Genomic DNA, 17,249 nt, shown 5'->3' on the forward strand with positions numbered 1-17,249 from the left:
GGCTTATCCCGTTTTAAAATTAATAAATTAATATTGTTAAATTTTCGTTCATTTTTTAAATGTCAATGATATTATATTTATTTATTATTTATGGACTATTGTTGTAAACTGTTATCAATCTTTGTTTTGATATTGAAATTATTTGCGTTTAGCAAAGTAATATAGGCCTACCCAGTACTGATATAGGCCTAAGTATTTGTTAAATAAATTCTGGGTTGGAACAAATGTACTGCAGTAGGTTCGGTTGTCAGTGTCTCCCTTTACCTTGTGAACATAGGTCACGCCGTTCACGTAGTTTACAATGGCCGTCAGTGGTGGACCGCTTATGCCCCGGCGCGATGCCTCCTTCCGTATGTCTGTGTAATGAGTAGCACATACTTTGCGGCGAAGCAGTGACCAAGCCTTCCCCATCGCAATCCGCTTCAAAATCGTCACTAAAAAATATATATATATAACCACCTTTAGAGGCCATTTTTCCCCGCAAAGCGGGGGTTGGCCTTTTTCGGGAACCGTGGTTGTTGTTGTTTTTCGGTCCCCTATTTGAAGCAATGTTTTACGGCCGGATGCCCTTCCTGACGCCAACCCTTTTTGCCGCCTTTAACGACAAACAGGGAATTACCAGTGAACTGGTACTCAATTAGCCGACCTCGGAAGGATGACAGGCTGAGTCAACCCACCTGGCGTTAATTCAGCGATCGACCGGGATTCGAACCCAGGATCCTTGGATCCTAAGCCGGCACCCTAGCCGCTAGCCCAACACCAGGGTATTCAAAATCGTCACTGAATGACCATTTTCGTAATGTTTTTAAGGCGACATTTTCGGGGTTTTTTTCGCTTAGAAACGGATGCCATTTTGAAAAGGAAGTCTGATTTAGACCGATGCGCATGTCCATCAAAGCGGAAGTCATATCGCGAACCTGAATGTGGGAAACTACATGCTATCTGCTTTGCCGGCCTAATTTTTGTTGGAAATAAAACTCAACTTCTAAAATAGTTAGCTGCAAATCACACGTGAAGGTAAATACTACATCTTTTTGCCTTACACTGCCTTTCTGCGATGGGAAACGTAGTTTCAGTTCCGTGTTTTTGCTATCACGTTACCGACACGCCACCGGTAACGATCGGGTCCGTGAAATCCGCAGGCCTGTTTTTGTGGATAGAAATGAGCACTTGATTGCAGCTTTTGTAATTAATCATGGTGATGAACTACCCAAAAGTATTGGATAAAAGCAAAGGTGGTAGCTGTGTAAACTTTCAATCGATTGTTGTCCCCCGTCGCACCGCGGAGCGAAAGGGGAACTATGGTTTTCCCGTCCGTCCGTGCGTGCGTGCGTAAGCGAAGGACCGCATTCGAATTTGGTGTGTGCGTGCAACCCATGTCAAAATCCAAGATGGCCGCCGCCATGTATGTCTGAACTTTGTGAGCTGAATATCTTGAAAAATAAGAGAACTACCAACGTCTAATTTGGTGTGTGGGTGTATCTCGGCATAAGGAAGAACGCTATTGAAAATTGGGTCGCCACGTCAAAATCCAAGATGGCCGCCACCATATATATGTCTGAACATTGTGAATGAAATATCTTGAAAAATAAGCGAAGTACCAACTTCTACTCTGGTGTGTGGGTGTATCTAGGCATAAGGAAGAACCCTATTGAAAATTGGGTCGCCACATCAAAATCCAAGATGGCCGCCTCCATGTATGTCTGAACCTTGAGCGAAATATATTGTTACAGACGTGGCTTAGATGTTAGTTTACCGAGCGGTTTTGGTATGACCACGTCTGCACAAGTTACCGATTATACTCGACGTTGACGAAGCCGCGCCACGCTGGCTCAATAAGAAAAAGAAGACACCCGGCTGGGTTATAAAATGACGACACCAGGGATACGGTTCTCAAGACCTCCGGAGGAGATTATATTCGTTACGGAAAAGGTTAGATTACAGGGGCTAGAGGTACAACATAGAAAGACAAGCACTTAGACACAATCTTATATTATTCCCCAACAGACGACAGGCAAACGGGACAACGGCTGACTCACACGGGGGTTGATGGAAAGGACAGGCGGGTAGCGATGGCTCCAGGTGCACCTGTGCTCAAAGGTTAGAATCGACCCGGTCCGGTCCAGAGATGCGGGAGGTTTCACAGCGCTCGGAGGGGACGTTCTTTCACAGGCGGGCCTTTCTCTCTCAGCGCTCGCAGGTCCTTCTTTCTCCAGCTCGGGGCGCATCTCTCGTCACATCCGGCGCGGGGCCGCGTATATCCGGCGGGGAGTGACACGCCCTCGGCTCGTTAGCGCCGCCCCAGATGGAATCGGCACGTTGCTTCTCATTGGGTGCGTGCGGGGGGGTTTACCAGGCTCCGCCCTTGACGAGGAGCTGACAAGGAGCCCCTTCGTGGTAACCCCGTGGAGCGCGTGGTCAATGGCGCTAATCGAGCCGGTGTGAGGACGCATCCTCCCCCGCTCCGCCGCCATCTCCTCTGTTGTTGTTGTTGTAATTGTTGGGGAAGAAGATGGAAGGAGGTATGGGAAAGGTCCTAAACTCACTACTGATGCCATATAATCACATTCTGGTGCAACGAAGAGTCATAATTAATGGAGACGAGGCCTTAACTGACATAGAATAAGAATAACTAGGAAGATGTCCGAAAGTTGTCTACGTGTGGTGCGGTGGACCTGGGCACGACATTTAATGGGGGAATAAGGGGAAGGTCGGCTCTACTGATTGTTATTTACATGCAATGGGACTAGGGAATGGGGGATTGGGGAAAGTTGGGGAGTATTGGAGAAAATAGGGGAATATTTACAAGCGGATATGGAGGCCAAATTCCATATTCGCAACATTGCACCCTTCTCTACCCTCGGGGCGTCCCGACCCGATAAATTTTTACCTACTTTAGTGTGGCACGCAATGTAGTTCCCTCTACTATTAACTCTACCCTGAGTGCGACAGTTTTACAGATATTCACAAATGAGTAAATATGTCCCCCTGCGACGTTGCACCCTTCTCCTCACAGAAACACACCCACAGGATAACCGAATCCGGAAAGAATTCTCAAACTAAACATACAGCCGGTAGGGAGCATTATTTACAAGATTACGCTGATATCTACACTACGATCCAGGACCTGTTTTTGGAGGAACACATGCAGATGTTATGCATAGAGAGAGCGCGCTTGCCAACATCGATACACCAACCCACGAGTGCTCTGTGGCCGACGGCCTTTAATAACGTGCAGAGCACCCTTTCCCAGCATCAAAAGCACCACCCCACCACCAATCGGTGCAGTCACCATTGTTCATTGGAATAAAAATAAATTCGACAACCCCTAACCCTGCAGGTGTCTCTTGCTCTTCTTGTGGTGCACTTGGTGTTAACTAACAGTGGTTCACCTTTATGGCATAGGTGCCACGTTGACCCATAGGTCCATCAACGGGTGGTGCTTGGCCGCAAACGAACTGCGGTCCATTGTGGGTGGCCACAAACATTGCGGTCCATATGGTGTACCGATCCAGGCAGCGAACAGCGAAAGTGCAGGCCCACAACTGCGCAGCCAGCACCTCTCTCTCCTCTCTCTCTACCCCAAAGCCAGATCCTCGGAGGTGGGAGACAAAAGAAGCAGACAAGTGAGTAAGGTGGTAAGGGCGCAAAAGTGCACGCAATGTAAGGTGATGCACACTGGGGGCACATGGGAACCAGGTGAGACAGGTACGTTCCTATCGTACGCCCCCCCCCCCCCCCCCCCCCCCCACCAGGTAACCTACATGGCCCCTCCCTTACCCCTTACTGTATCCACAAAACACAACACTACCCATAAACATCTACTTTACACATCAACAAACATCCCTACTGTCTTCCCCGTTCCTCCCATAAACCAAATTCGTCTTCTCTCCCTCCTAACCAATCAAATTTGCCATTTTCAACTCTCATCAAAATTTGCCATCTCCAACTCAACATCATAATTTGCCATCACCAATTCATCATCAGTCCCTCCTAGGGAGGGAGAGATGGAATCACTCCAATGTCTCATCCACGTCGTGATGCGTCTCACAAATCCACACAGCGATTCATCTCCTGCAACAAAACAAAGAAAACACAGGTGTGGAGTCATCATCATCACCACAGGTAAGTGGCTGCGTATGGTGCGACAGGTTCTTCAATCCTAACTATTTCCTAAATGACTTTAACAACTTTACACTACCCGGGGTCTTTCTCCGGCCAAACCATTGGCCCTCTTACACTATGGGTTCTAAAAAACCAATTCCCATTGGCCAAACTGTGGTGCTCTTCAATTTGGGGTCTCACTCCCCCGATTCATCTCCCGGTGCCCTCGCACAATTTCTGGGCTGTGGCGTGTACCTCTCCCAGTGGGTCTACCCACCTGCACACCTCCACCACTGCAGTTGCCTCCGAGCTTACCTGCTCCTTACCCTAACCTATCTACCTGGGGAAGGCCCTCTGGCGCTCTCCCCACTCCGTGCCCTCTCTGGCACTGGGCTGCCCGATCCACACCCGGGATCCTCAGGCACCCACTCACAACTACCGGCTCCCAGAGCCCACCTGCGGCCTCACCTGGCCGACATCCTCACAGTGGTGGAGTGCCCAACCAACTACACACACTAACAGGCTACACGCCCAGCCATTTCCACAACACTAATGCACCCATCCACAACACCATTCTGCCACCGCACCACAAATGCCAATATCCAACCACAATTTACCTGTACCCTCTACCTAACACTTACACTACCCGCCCCGGGTACTCGTGAGAGGGGTCCACTCTTCCCCCATCCACACCTTCGCACCATGCACACCACTCCGTACCACTTACTCCAACTCTCTCCACACACCTGTACTTGCACACCTGTGCTCTCACACTTGGTGCCACCTGCACCCTTCTCTCCCCAAGCGCATTCGCGCTGATCCACACACTCACTACTCATACACTGCTCCACACACCTGTCCAATTGCACACCTGTGCAATCACACCTGTTCCATCCTCACACACACGGCATCATCTCAGCTAACTACTCCCTTCTGAAACTTGCGCTTCCCAGTCGTCCCTTTAAACTATTGCGCTCCCACGTCATTATCATCCACACTAATCTACCTGCGTCCCCACTCCAGGTATCAGTCACTAACTAAACTTAACGTTACCTAATGTCAATCTCTTCTAGATCCCTACACACAATATCCTAACCCACCCGGGCTAGTTTTCACTGCCATACACCCCATAAGCTATTGCTCCTTTGCCCCCACATGGGAAGGATGGTGGATTTGCCATCCCACCACATCGGGGGTCTCTCACTACCAATTTTGCACATCAAATTTCAATAAATCAAAAATTTGCCAATCACTGCCCATCATCTGCCAATCACTACTGCCAATCCCTTGCCAATCATCAAATTTTGTTTTTCTCCAATTTTGGGTCCAAAACACTAACCTCATCACCCAGTCTACTCACTAATACCTCTCGGTGCGCCAATCCCTGTCCAAAGCCCGGCTTCGTAAAGCCAAGCAATGGATGCTGGTTGTTTTGTGCCAGCGGCTGGATGCGTCCGGCACTCGGTGCAGGGACGGGGGCTTACCCGGGCCGAGATCCCACGCATCACCTCGGCGTGGAGCCATCCAATGTCCCGATCTCGACCTGCCGGCACGTCTCAACAAAACTTGGTCGCCATAACGACCCTTCCTATCGGGCTGCCAGCTCCGCCTAGTGGAGCCTGGACGCGGCCGTTCAAAGCGAGGCCCGGCACGCACCGAGGGCCTGCTTCGGCTAAAAGTCGCTCTAACCTCTAACCCGTGTAACGTCGATGCTTCACCTGGACGCTTACACCCCGCAGCCCGTTCCTTGCTCACACATCCAGCTGTGCCCATGCTCCTCGTACCCTTCCTTACACACCCAGGTACACCCATTCCACTCACCGCCTTGGTCACACACCTGACCACCGAACACTTTGGCACACATTCGTTGGTCGCACACCTCACCAATACACCGCTTCGCACCCCCTCCTCGGTCACCTCCTCTGTGACAATCACAGGTGTGCCCTCATTCGCACACCCAACCACGTGCCTCACCACCAATTCCAGCGTGCATTCCCACTCACGCTCTACCATTCCAGGTGTGCATCCTTCCATCCCAGGTGTACATCCTCGCTCACCTGTCACAACTAACTCACGCTCCATGTCACTCTCACTACTTTCACCTCCATTCCTGACAGCGCACTCACCCTTACTCTTGACAGCGCACTCTTTCCTCATGCACCTGTCCGTCACACACCTTTCTCGCGCACACTCTCCCGTTACACCCTCTGTAACACTCACCACAGGTGGACACTCTTCCTTACTTCTGACAGCGCACTCTTTCCTCATGCACCTGTCGGTCACACACCTTTCTCGCGCACACTCTCCCGTTACACCCTCTGTAACACTCACCACAGGTGGACACTCTTCCTTACTTCTGACAGCGCACTCTTTCCTCATGCACCTGTCCGTCACACACCTTTCTCGCGCACACTCCTGCGCACACTCTCCCGTCACACCCTCTGTAACACTCACCACACCGCGCTCCCATGTGCTCCCTCGCACACACGCTACGACCGACTCACTCTCGCCTGCACACTCACTCCTTGGTACACACTTTTTCCTCACACACCCCAGAGTCGGACTTTCTCGCACACCTCCTCTTTCGCACACCAGACCTGTCGCACACTTCACCAACGGCCTCTCACGAACACCCGGGTCTATCTCGACCCCCAAGCCTCTTAAATCACCTGGCGCATCATACGCACGACCATATTGGTCACCACTTACACCGGGTCCTCTTCCTCTTCGCTTCTCCTCCATCACCTGCGAATCCCTCATCCGGTTAATGAGCACATCATCACGATCCAAACACAGACTTTGGACCAATTCTTTTATCTCCTCTTTTATCTCTTTCTTATCCCCTCTCCGTCGCTTCTTAATTTCGCTCATCCCTTCTTCCACTTCTTCTAATTTGTGCTTCACCTCTTTTATTCCCCGGTACGTCTCCTCAAGCTCGTCCTCCAAGGCTACCTTGACCGTTTCCATGTGCGTCCTCACCTGCCGGTCCTTCGTCTCCATTACCTCTACCACCTCGTCCAACCTCGTCAGTCCCTCACGTACCATCTGACATTCCCTCTTCGTCGCTATCAAGTCGTCTTTTAGTTCTCTCTGTGTCGCTTTTAAACCTCCTAATACCGCAGTGTTCCTTTGAACCTGCTCCACTAACTCCGTTTGTCCCACCGTCAGCTGCTCCACCTCCTGCGTCAGGTCCTCTATGCCCCCCTGTAACTTTACAGTCCCCTTTCTCACCTCCTTCTCCATGTGCTCCTCACAGTGCCTCACCTCCTCGCGCACTCCTCCGACCTCCTCACTCACTCCTCTTCTGATCTCCTCTCCCATCACTTGCATCTCCTGCCCAGATGCCACCCTCATCTGCTCCATTTCCTCCCTGTGAGCATCCAGTTTGGTTTCTACCCCCATTCTGACCCCCTCTATCTGCTGCTCCATTTGTTTAACTTCCCTTTCCGCTTGGTCCCTCATGTCCCTCAATTTGCCTTCCATACTGTTTTCTAACCCCTCTAACCCATTTTTCACTCCCTCTATCTGATTCTCCTGGGCAGCCATTCTATTTTCTACCCCCATTAACCCATTTTTCACTTCTTTTATCCCGTTGTCTAACCCCTCAAAATTATTGTCTAACTTCTCACTGGTACCCCTCGCTTCGTCCCTCATTACCCCCATTTGGTTTCCCATTACCCCCATTTGGCCCTCCAATCGCTCACCCTGAGCATCCATCCGGTTTCCCAATTGGTTACTCTGCAGTTTGAGGGACGCCTGCATTTGCGCCATAAATTGCTCCATGAGGACCTGCATCTGGGCCATCCCTCCCACTTGTGCAGCGGGTGCGGCCGCCGTAGCTATGTGCGAGGCGCCATTTCGCGCGTCTGCTACCCCCGCTGTTTCGCTCTCCTCATGTCCCTCATGTCCCTCAATTTGGTCCTGGACCGACCCTGCTTCACTCTCCGCTACCGGACCCCAGCCATCTTGATCCGCCATAGCGCGACTTTCAAAATTCGAGTTTCGTAACACCAATCCAAATTTTGCTGTTATAATTTCGTCGAGCGCAGGGACCGCGCTCCGGATCGATTTGGTCGAGCGCCGTACGCGCTCCGGCTCGATTTTCCCTCCCAAAATTTGGGCCTAACTAATTTAGTCCCGGGTCCGAATCTCACTCCTCGACACCAATTGTTACAGACGTGGCTTAGATGTTAGTTTACCGAGCGGTTTTGGTATGACCACGTCTGCACAAGTTACCGATTATACTCGACGTTGACGAAGCCGCGCCACGCTGGCTCAATAAGAAAAAGAAGACACCCGGCTGGGTTATAAAATGACGACACCAGGGATACGGTTCTCAAGACCTCCGGAGGAGATTATATTCGTTACGGAAAAGGTTAGATTACAGGGGCTAGAGGTACAACATAGAAAGACAAGCACTTAGACACAATCTTATATTATTCCCCAACAGACGACAGGCAAACGGGACAACGGCTGACTCACACGGGGGTTGATGGAAAGGACAGGCGGGTAGCGATGGCTCCAGGTGCACCTGTGCTCAAAGGTTAGAATCGACCCGGTCCGGTCCAGAGATGCGGGAGGTTTCACAGCGCTCGGAGGGGACGTTCTTTCACAGGCGGGCCTTTCTCTCTCAGCGCTCGCAGGTCCTTCTTTCTCCAGCTCGGGGCGCATCTCTCGTCACATCCGGCGCGGGGCCGCGTATATCCGGCGGGGAGTGACACGCCCTCGGCTCGTTAGCGCCGCCCCAGATGGAATCGGCACGTTGCTTCTCATTGGGTACGTGCGGGGGGGTTTACCAGGCTCCGCCCTTGACGAGGAGCTGACAAGGAGCCCCTTCGTGGTAACCCCGTGGAGCGCGTGGTCAATGGCGCTAATCGAGCCGGTGTGAGGACGCATCCTCCCCCGCTCCGCCGCCATCTCCTCTGTTGTTGTTGTAATTGTTGGGGAAGAAGATGGAAGGAGGTATGGGAAAGGTCCTAAACTCACTACTGATGCCATATAATCACATTCTGGTGCAACGAAGAGTCATAATTAATGGAGACGAGGCCTTAACTGACATAGAATAAGAATAACTAGGAAGATGTCCGAAAGTTGTCTACGTGTGGTGCGGTGGACCTGGGCACGACATTTAATGGGGGAATAAGGGGAAGGTCGGCTCTACTGATTGTTATTTACATGCAATGGGACTAGGGAATGGGGGATTGGGGAAAGTTGGGGAGTATTGGAGAAAATAGGGGAATATTTACAAGCGGATATGGAGGCCAAATTCCATATTCGCAACATTGGCCGCCTCCATGTATGTCTGAACCTTGAGCGAAATATATCATAGCATGTTTTCTGCGTCTTCCACTTTGTCAACTCGCATCACTTCCCCGATGGGGGACCTAGGCGTAACGCTTGTTGGCATAGCTCCACCCCTCGTATGGAGACATATACGATCTTACCGGACAGTCGGCCTCACTCAGATACTTGATAGATTCTCCTTCTTCGTGACATTCAGGTCATGCTAATCTATACAATTCTATCTCGACTAAGGTATTTCATTACCAACCCCCACACACGTAACAATATACTGAGCTGTCTTTGTACTGATACAAGTGAGCTTGACATGAAACTGCTTTAAACTATTGGTTGTGTATGTTGTATATGTAGCTTCTTTGATTTGGCAAATGTTAAATACTTTCATTGAGTTTTGTTTTTGTTTTGGGGTGGGGTGGTATAGGCAAAATGCAGATCTTTGTGAAGACCCTCACTGGGAAGACCATCACCCTTGAAGTTGAGCCAAGTGATACCATTGAGAATGTAAAAGCCAAGATCCAAGACAAGGAAGGAATTCCTCCAGATCAGCAGCGCCTCATCTTCGCAGGAAAGCAGCTTGAAGATGGCCGTACTCTGTCCGACTACAACATTCAGAAAGAATCCACCTTGCACCTTGTGCTGCGTCTGCGTGGAGGGATGCAGATCTTTGTGAAGACCCTCACTGGGAAGACCATCACCCTTGAAGTTGAGCCAAGTGATACCATTGAGAATGTAAAGGCCAAGATCCAAGACAAGGAAGGAATTCCTCCAGATCAGCAGCGCCTCATCTTCGCAGGAAAGCAGCTTGAAGATGGTCGTACCCTATCCGACTACAACATTCAGAAAGAATCCACCTTGCATCTTGTGCTGCGTCTGCGTGGAGGGATGCAGATCTTTGTGAAGACCCTCACTGGGAAGACCATCACCCTTGAAGTTGAGCCAAGTGATACCATTGAGAATGTAAAAGCCAAGATCCAAGACAAGGAAGGAATTCCTCCAGATCAGCAGCGCCTCATCTTCGCAGGAAAGCAGCTTGAAGATGGTCGTACCCTGTCCGACTACAACATTCAGAAAGAATCCACCTTGCATCTTGTGCTGCGTCTGCGTGGAGGGATGCAGATCTTTGTGAAGACCCTCACTGGGAAGACCATCACCCTTGAAGTTGAGCCAAGTGATACCATTGAGAATGTAAAAGCCAAGATCCAAGACAAGGAAGGAATTCCTCCAGATCAGCAGCGCCTCATCTTCGCAGGAAAGCAGCTTGAAGATGGTCGTACCCTGTCCGACTACAACATTCAGAAAGAATCCACCTTGCACCTTGTGCTGCGTCTGCGTGGAGGGATGCAGATCTTTGTGAAGACCCTCACTGGGAAGACCATCACCCTTGAAGTTGAGCCAAATGATAGCATCGAAAATGTAAAAGCCAAGTTCCAAGATTAGGAAGGAATTCCTCCAGATCAGCAGCTCCTCATCTTCGCAGGAAAGCAGCTTGAAGGCTGCCGTACTCTGACTACAACATCCAGAAATAATTCACCCTGTATTTTGTGCTGAATCTGCATGGTGGCTTAGATTTATTCTTGCATCATTATTGTTTGCTTTACCCTACATTTATGCGGCAAACCCGATACTTTAGTGTGGTGTCTGATTCATTTTTTTGCTGTTTGGGGATGGTCAGGAATTGTGGAGCAAAAGCTTAGTAACTTGTTAATGCTGTTTGTTTAAACCTGCACGTTGAAATAAATGTTGCAACCAATTTTCTAGTATCTGGTCAGTTTGTTACCACAACTCTTAAAAATTACCATTAAAATGAGCTTGTTTTGGTACATTTGGCTTTGGCCGTGTCATTATGACGTTCATTACAGCGTTTTGCACAAAAAAAAAAAGAAATAGGCAATTTCTTGTTACTCTCATGGACACAATTTTGAACATGGCGCCTCCTGTAGGATAAAAAAAAAAATTCATAGGTCATGTGGTATGGGTGCCATCTTGGAAAAACCACACCTCGCTAAAACTGCTCCATGGAAAATAAATTGAAGCGTGGCTCATTGTGAAGAACTGGGCATGGGGAATAAGTGTTAACAATGACCTCATTGGTGCCTTATGATGTCATATTTTGACAGTGACAACATTTTGTGTGATCTACACAACAATTCTATTGAAGAATATAAATTTGTGATGTCATCGCTCATGTCGTCTGGCAGCAATATTGGAAAAATAAAAATCAATAAATAAATGTTGGCTCACACCAAGCAGGGTAAGAATTCTACAATTTCAAATTGGGTTCTTTTTGGGCTTTGGGTTCAAATTAACTAAAATCTGTGGACAATATGAATACCATCTAGTTTTAACTAGTGTGAAATCTAATTTGAATAGGCCTCCCCCCTTGAGACCGAGTCTTTCAAAATAATTTTAATGAGTGATTCTCTGGTCTGGGCCTATCATTTTCAAATCAGTCAGCTCAGTGGTCTTCATGGCCTTGTACGCTTTGTCCCCTGCCCTGTGTTTCTGCAGGGTGTTTACAGTTTGCCATATTCTGGTTGCTCATTTGTCCCTCTTCCACTCCACTCCACCCCACCCCACTTGCCTGTGGAACCGACTACCTGAGTCCCTTCAATCTCTTCTCTCCAGTGTTTTAAGACGAGTGTTCATCTCATGTTCTGTCGCTCATCATACCCCAACCACAACCATGATCCCCCAAAGCCCACATCTTTCTGGAATTCATTTCTTCCACTTCTGTGATGGATTTCATGGCTGTGTCCATTTTGTTTACCCCCTTTCTTCCCCTTGTGCCCCCCCCCCCCCCCTCCCTTCCCTTTGACATCAAGTCTTCTGTGGGTGTTCAATTTATGTTGTAAAAACAGATTGAAGCACGAAGTGCACTCTCACCACTCAGGTGTGCTTTGGGTTCAAATAAAATCTGTGGACAAGATCCCCAGTGGCTCGTCTGTGTCATGCAGTCATTTTCTGTGGAGGAGGGACCATTTCACATGATAGCATCCTGATCTGAACCATGTGTCTGATTTGGGTATGAGTTCCACCATGAGCCTTTGGTGTTAAGTCTGGGTATAAATTTCTACCCAGCTGTAAATTGATGTTTTGTGGTAATAATAATGTGTGACGTCCAATGAAAGGACAACCCAGAAGACCTGTCTGGCAGCACTAGTCATTAGTGGACATTAAACATTGCAGTGTTTTTTCACAAGGAGTGGGTGAGTTGAGTAGGTCAGTTATCAGCCCAGGGGAGCTCGTGGCTGATGCTGAGGTATATAATTTCAACAGTGAACCCCTGCTGGTGGTTGATCATGGATATATGTAGGTGGGTTTGTTTGACAATCCTCAGTGACATGGTGCGACTAATGATTTGGTATATAGCATTTGTAATACCCCTCCCACCTGAAGCAGCGCTATACCATACATTTACATAGAATTGGGGTCCTCCCCTGAACCACCCCCACCCCTGCAACTAGCAGCCACGAGCAATGTATTTATTGTTTAAAACCTGCCTGTGCACAACATGAGTATAACCACCAGTTTTCAACTCATTCCATCCAGTGGTTGAATGAATGAATGAATCTTGCCTTTTTGGGGGGAGAGTGTTCACTGATGTGCTTCAGGAGTACATATCGGTCAGACCAACAGACACTTCTCAAATTATGGTATGATGTTCCATTTAATAGAGCAGCACCTAATCAACTAAAAACGAGCAAGGAATGAAGCACCTGCACTCTGCTTGTCAGGGGAATGGGGGTTCTACGCATGGTGTGCACAGGAAGGTACAGTGCCTACAAAAAGTCTACACCCCCTTTCAAAATGTTCACGTTTTGGTGCTTTTTCACGTGGAATTAAAGCATTAAATGAGACTTTTCACCTTTATTTACACATCATAACCCACAGCTTCCAAGTGAAAAACATTCTACAAATTTCAGAGTTTATTAAAAATACAAAGCTAGAATCACTTTGTTGGATAGGTGTTCAAACTTGACGTTTAACCCCTGAGTTAATACTTGGTGGAAGCACCTTTGACAGCAATTATAGCTGAGTCTGCTGGGATAGGTCTCGACCAACTTTGCACACCTTTACTGGATTTTGAGACAAAGCCTAGTTTATTTGTCCTTCATCACTCTTCAACTCTAATATAGAGGTTAAACGTCAAGGGATGGTCGAACCAATGCTTCTCGTCGTCAGGTGGCTTCGTGAAATTACCCTTAGCGGGTGGATAAAAGCAAAGTATTTGGCATGAGGCTCCCTTAGGGCCTATTAATTAATGTTAGCCTTGGAGTTAAAAAAAAATTCATGTAAAACACCAAAGTTCAAGATGGCCGAGATCGATGACAAAATATAGCTTTTCTCGAATCCTGGTAGTCATAAGAAACCCAGGGTGGTTGACAAATTTGGGATTTTGAGGTAGTTTTGGGAATTTGGGATTGCCCTCTTGTCCTGGTCAACTCCTCCAGTGTGAAAAACTTATTATAGTTGACATTATCCAATCCTCTGAAAATTAAAATTTTGAATCACCTCTGATCTACTTGTCTATATGCAAGTGACCTCAATCTGTCTGGATACTCCAGTCTCGAGGTTCTGGTAACAATCTATTAGCTCGTTGTACCTTCTCAAGGGGCGGAGTGAGCGAAGATCGAGGGCGGATGCAATCTTCGTCTTTCTTGTAAAAAGTTGAGCAAACTATATTGCAATACTCCAGTCTTGGTCGTGCAATGGCTTTGTACAATAGTACAAGCCCTTTTTTTTAATCCAACGACGAAAAAGATCTAATGATTCTGAGCCAACAGTTAGCTTTCCTAGCAGCTTCTGCAATATGGCAACTAAAAGATAAGCTTGAATCAAAGAGCACCCCTAAGTCCTTCTCCCTTACTGACTTGATTTCTCTGCTTTCACTCCCCTTGCCCATGGTACATGCAAATTTGATTCCTTCTTCCATGATGAATAACTTTAAATTCCTCATTAAAGGGAAGCTGCCAGCATCTTGACCAGTTCATGCCCTCATCAATATCATTCTGGAGTGCTACTGCATCTGCATCCCTATCCACCACTACATAATTTAGTATCATCTGCGAACAACTTTAAACTGGACTGAACTAAATAAAAAAACACCTTTAGAGGCCATTGTTCCCCGCAAAGCGGGGGTTGGCCTTTTTCGGGCACCGTGGTTGTTGTTGGTCACCTTTAAAAAGCAATGTTTTACGGCCGAATGCCCTTCCTGCCGCCAACCCTTTTTGTCGCCTTTTACGACAAGCAGGGAATTACCAGTGAACTGGTACTCAATTAGCTGACCTCGGAAGGATGACAGGCTGAGTCAACCCCCCTGGCGTTAATTCAGCGATCAACCGGGATTCGAACCCAGGATCCTAGGATCCTAAGCTGGCCGCTAAGCCAACACCAGGCTCCAATTGCTCACATTGTAAACTGGACTGAACTGATTCAAGAAAATCATTTATGAAGACGATGAACAGTGTCAGACCCAGTACGCTGCCCTGTGGTATACCACTTGTCACTGGAACAGAAGTGGATACAATTCCGTTCACTACAACCCTATGTGAGCCTGACAAATATGATTTGACAAAGATCCACTTAAGTAACTGACCACTGATACCATAACGTTCAAGTTTATGGAAGAGCCAGACATGAGGGACACTATCAAAAGCCTTTCTGTAAACCAAATACACGCGATCAAGACTGTGACCAGCATTGAGTAATTGTGACCACTGCTCTAAAACTCCCAATAATTGAGTAGTATAAGACCGATCACTCCTCAATCCATACTGTTCATCACTTTCCTCTAGATGGCTGAAAAGTGCATCACTGATGATCTTCTCCATCAGTTTACCTACCACAGACGTCAAACTTACTGAACGATAGTTTTCTGGATTGCACTTCTTCCCTTTCTTGAAGATGGGCACGACATTAGCTTGCTTCCAGCATTCTGGCACCTCTCCCTCTTTCAAAAGCTTATCAAAGATGATTCTAAGAGGTTTACATATTTCCTGATACGACACTCTCAATACTCGCGAATGCAATCCATCAGGGTCAGGGGACTTATTGACATCTAATTTCAACAAGTATTTCTCTATTTTTCTCTTCTGTAAACTCCACTTCATTTAGAACACACGTATGGTCCATATTTTTCAACACTGGTGTGGACGACAAGTCCTCAACTGTAAACACCAGAATTTTTTTAATAAAGTGTCTGATTTTTGTAAATCGTTTTCTGTGAAGAGACCATCCTGCTGCCATAAATTAGGAATTCCCCTCTTTGTTACCTCCACCACCAAAGGTGAAGGTTATGTTTTCACCCCTGTCTGTCTATTTGTCTGTCTGTGAACAAGATATCTCAAAAAGTTGGGACAGATTCGGACTAAATTTGGCACAAAGGTAGTGTATGTGAAACGGATGAAATGATTAGATTTTGGTAAAGATCTGGTTTCGGATTCCGGCTGGTAGAATTTTTTAAGTGATTCTTCACATTTGGAAGGTAGGGCCAAAAACGATCTATAGCAATATATCTCAAAAAGTTATGGACGGATTTGGACGAAATCTGGTGGACAGGTTGTGTGTGTGACGAGGACTAATCGCTTCGATTTTGGTGAAGATCTGAATATGGATTCGAATAGGAGGATTATTTAATTTTATAAGTGATTCTTCACCATTGAGTGATGGGGCTAAAACCAAATACATAGCATGATATTTCAAAAAGTTATGGATGACTTGTAACTAAACTAGGTGAATGAGTGGTTAGGTGACAAGAACAAGCCGATTAGATTTTGGTTCAGGTCTGAATCCAGATCCGGCCTATCATTGGATACAAAACAAACTGTTCAGCCTGGTGAGGGTATGCTCTCTACAGAGTGCTGTTCTAGGTTTTGTCCGATTTCTTACATAACTCTAGAAACTCTTTGAGTTTACTTTGAACCCGCATGCTAATTTATTCTCAAAGTTTGCTTTTACCTGCCTGATGATAAAGGTCGCCTCATTTCGTGCAGTAATAAATTCCTTCCAGTTTGTTGAAGTCCTGTTTTTCTGGTATCTATTCCATTTCCTCTGCTTAGAATGTATTGATTGCATTGCAACTGCAGACATCCACTGGGGTTTACTCTTTGTACTCTTCTTCCACACTGGAACAAATTCCTCGATGCAAGTTTCCATCCTGCTTTCAAAAAGCTTGCATATTTCTTGCCCCATTTTGTTCTGCATAATGTCATCCCAGTCCACGTGGCTTAAACTTTTCCTCATACTGTCATTGTCTCCATGATAATAACTCTTATTGTCCAACTTATCATACTTTAACTGATAATACATATCTATTTCAAAACACAATGTTACATGGTCGCTCTTCCCTATTGGTGGACACCTAGTCAAATTCGGCACTAAATCTTCTTAATTTGATAAAACCAAGTCAAGCAAGCTTGGCTCTTGACCATCCCGAATCCGCGTGGGTACATGTACATGTTTATACAAAAATAAACAATTGACGCAATCCAAAAAACAAGTCTAATCTGCTCCAACAGCATGGTGAACCTGCCAATTGATATCCTTGTAATTAAAATCACCAACAACTACCAGCTTTGGGTAGTCTAGTTTAGTTGCTCTCCTTAATAATAAGCACAAGTCAGCATTGTTTATGGAAGAGCTTGCAGGACTTCGATGAATACACCCAAACAACAAATTGGACCCTTCAGTTAGACTGGTTCGAGTAATGTTTATCCAAATTGATTCCTGGAATGAGCATTCTTCCATGTCAACTATAAATGCTGTAATGGTGTCCTTAACATAAACTGCAATTCCTCTCTTTATAATGACAGGGACAAAAAATTGATATCATTGTAAGTGCAGTT

At 47.0% G+C, this 17,249-nt stretch overlaps 3 protein-coding genes across 3 annotated transcripts in view; 2 read left to right on the forward strand and 1 right to left on the reverse strand.

Annotated features, from left to right (window-relative positions):
- Nucleotides 1-17,249, reverse strand: part of LOC144891816 (uncharacterized) — a 1,036,251-nt gene that overhangs the window by 281,380 nt on the left and 737,622 nt on the right. The window lies entirely within an intron of this gene.
- On the forward strand, nt 3,605-10,211 carry LOC144891648 (polyubiquitin). The gene is made up of 3 exons (XM_078775307.1): nt 3,605-3,626; nt 9,827-10,117; nt 10,204-10,211. Exons 2-3 carry the CDS (start codon nt 9,832-9,834, stop codon nt 10,209-10,211), a joined length of 294 nt encoding a protein of 97 aa, XP_078631433.1. The 5' UTR covers nt 3,605-3,626; nt 9,827-9,831.
- Nucleotides 10,150-11,155, forward strand: LOC137413914 (polyubiquitin-B). Its single transcript, XM_068099355.2, has one exon. It carries the CDS (start codon nt 10,288-10,290, stop codon nt 10,840-10,842), a length of 555 nt encoding a protein of 184 aa, XP_067955456.2. The 5' UTR covers nt 10,150-10,287; the 3' UTR covers nt 10,843-11,155.

The sequence above is a fragment of the Myxine glutinosa genome, chromosome 4 (assembly GCF_964187855.1).
Source record: "Myxine glutinosa chromosome 4, kmMyxGlut1.1, whole genome shotgun sequence".
In the NCBI taxonomy this organism is placed as follows: domain Eukaryota; kingdom Metazoa; phylum Chordata; class Myxini; order Myxiniformes; family Myxinidae; genus Myxine; species Myxine glutinosa.

Excerpts from the sequence above, each read along its gene's own strand:
- LOC144891648 (XM_078775307.1), top strand. The coding sequence starts at position 9,832 with ATGCAGATCTTTGTGAAGACCCTCACTGGGAAGACCATCACCCTTGAA.
- LOC137413914 (XM_068099355.2), top strand. The coding sequence starts at position 10,288 with ATGCAGATCTTTGTGAAGACCCTCACTGGGAAGACCATCACCCTTGAA.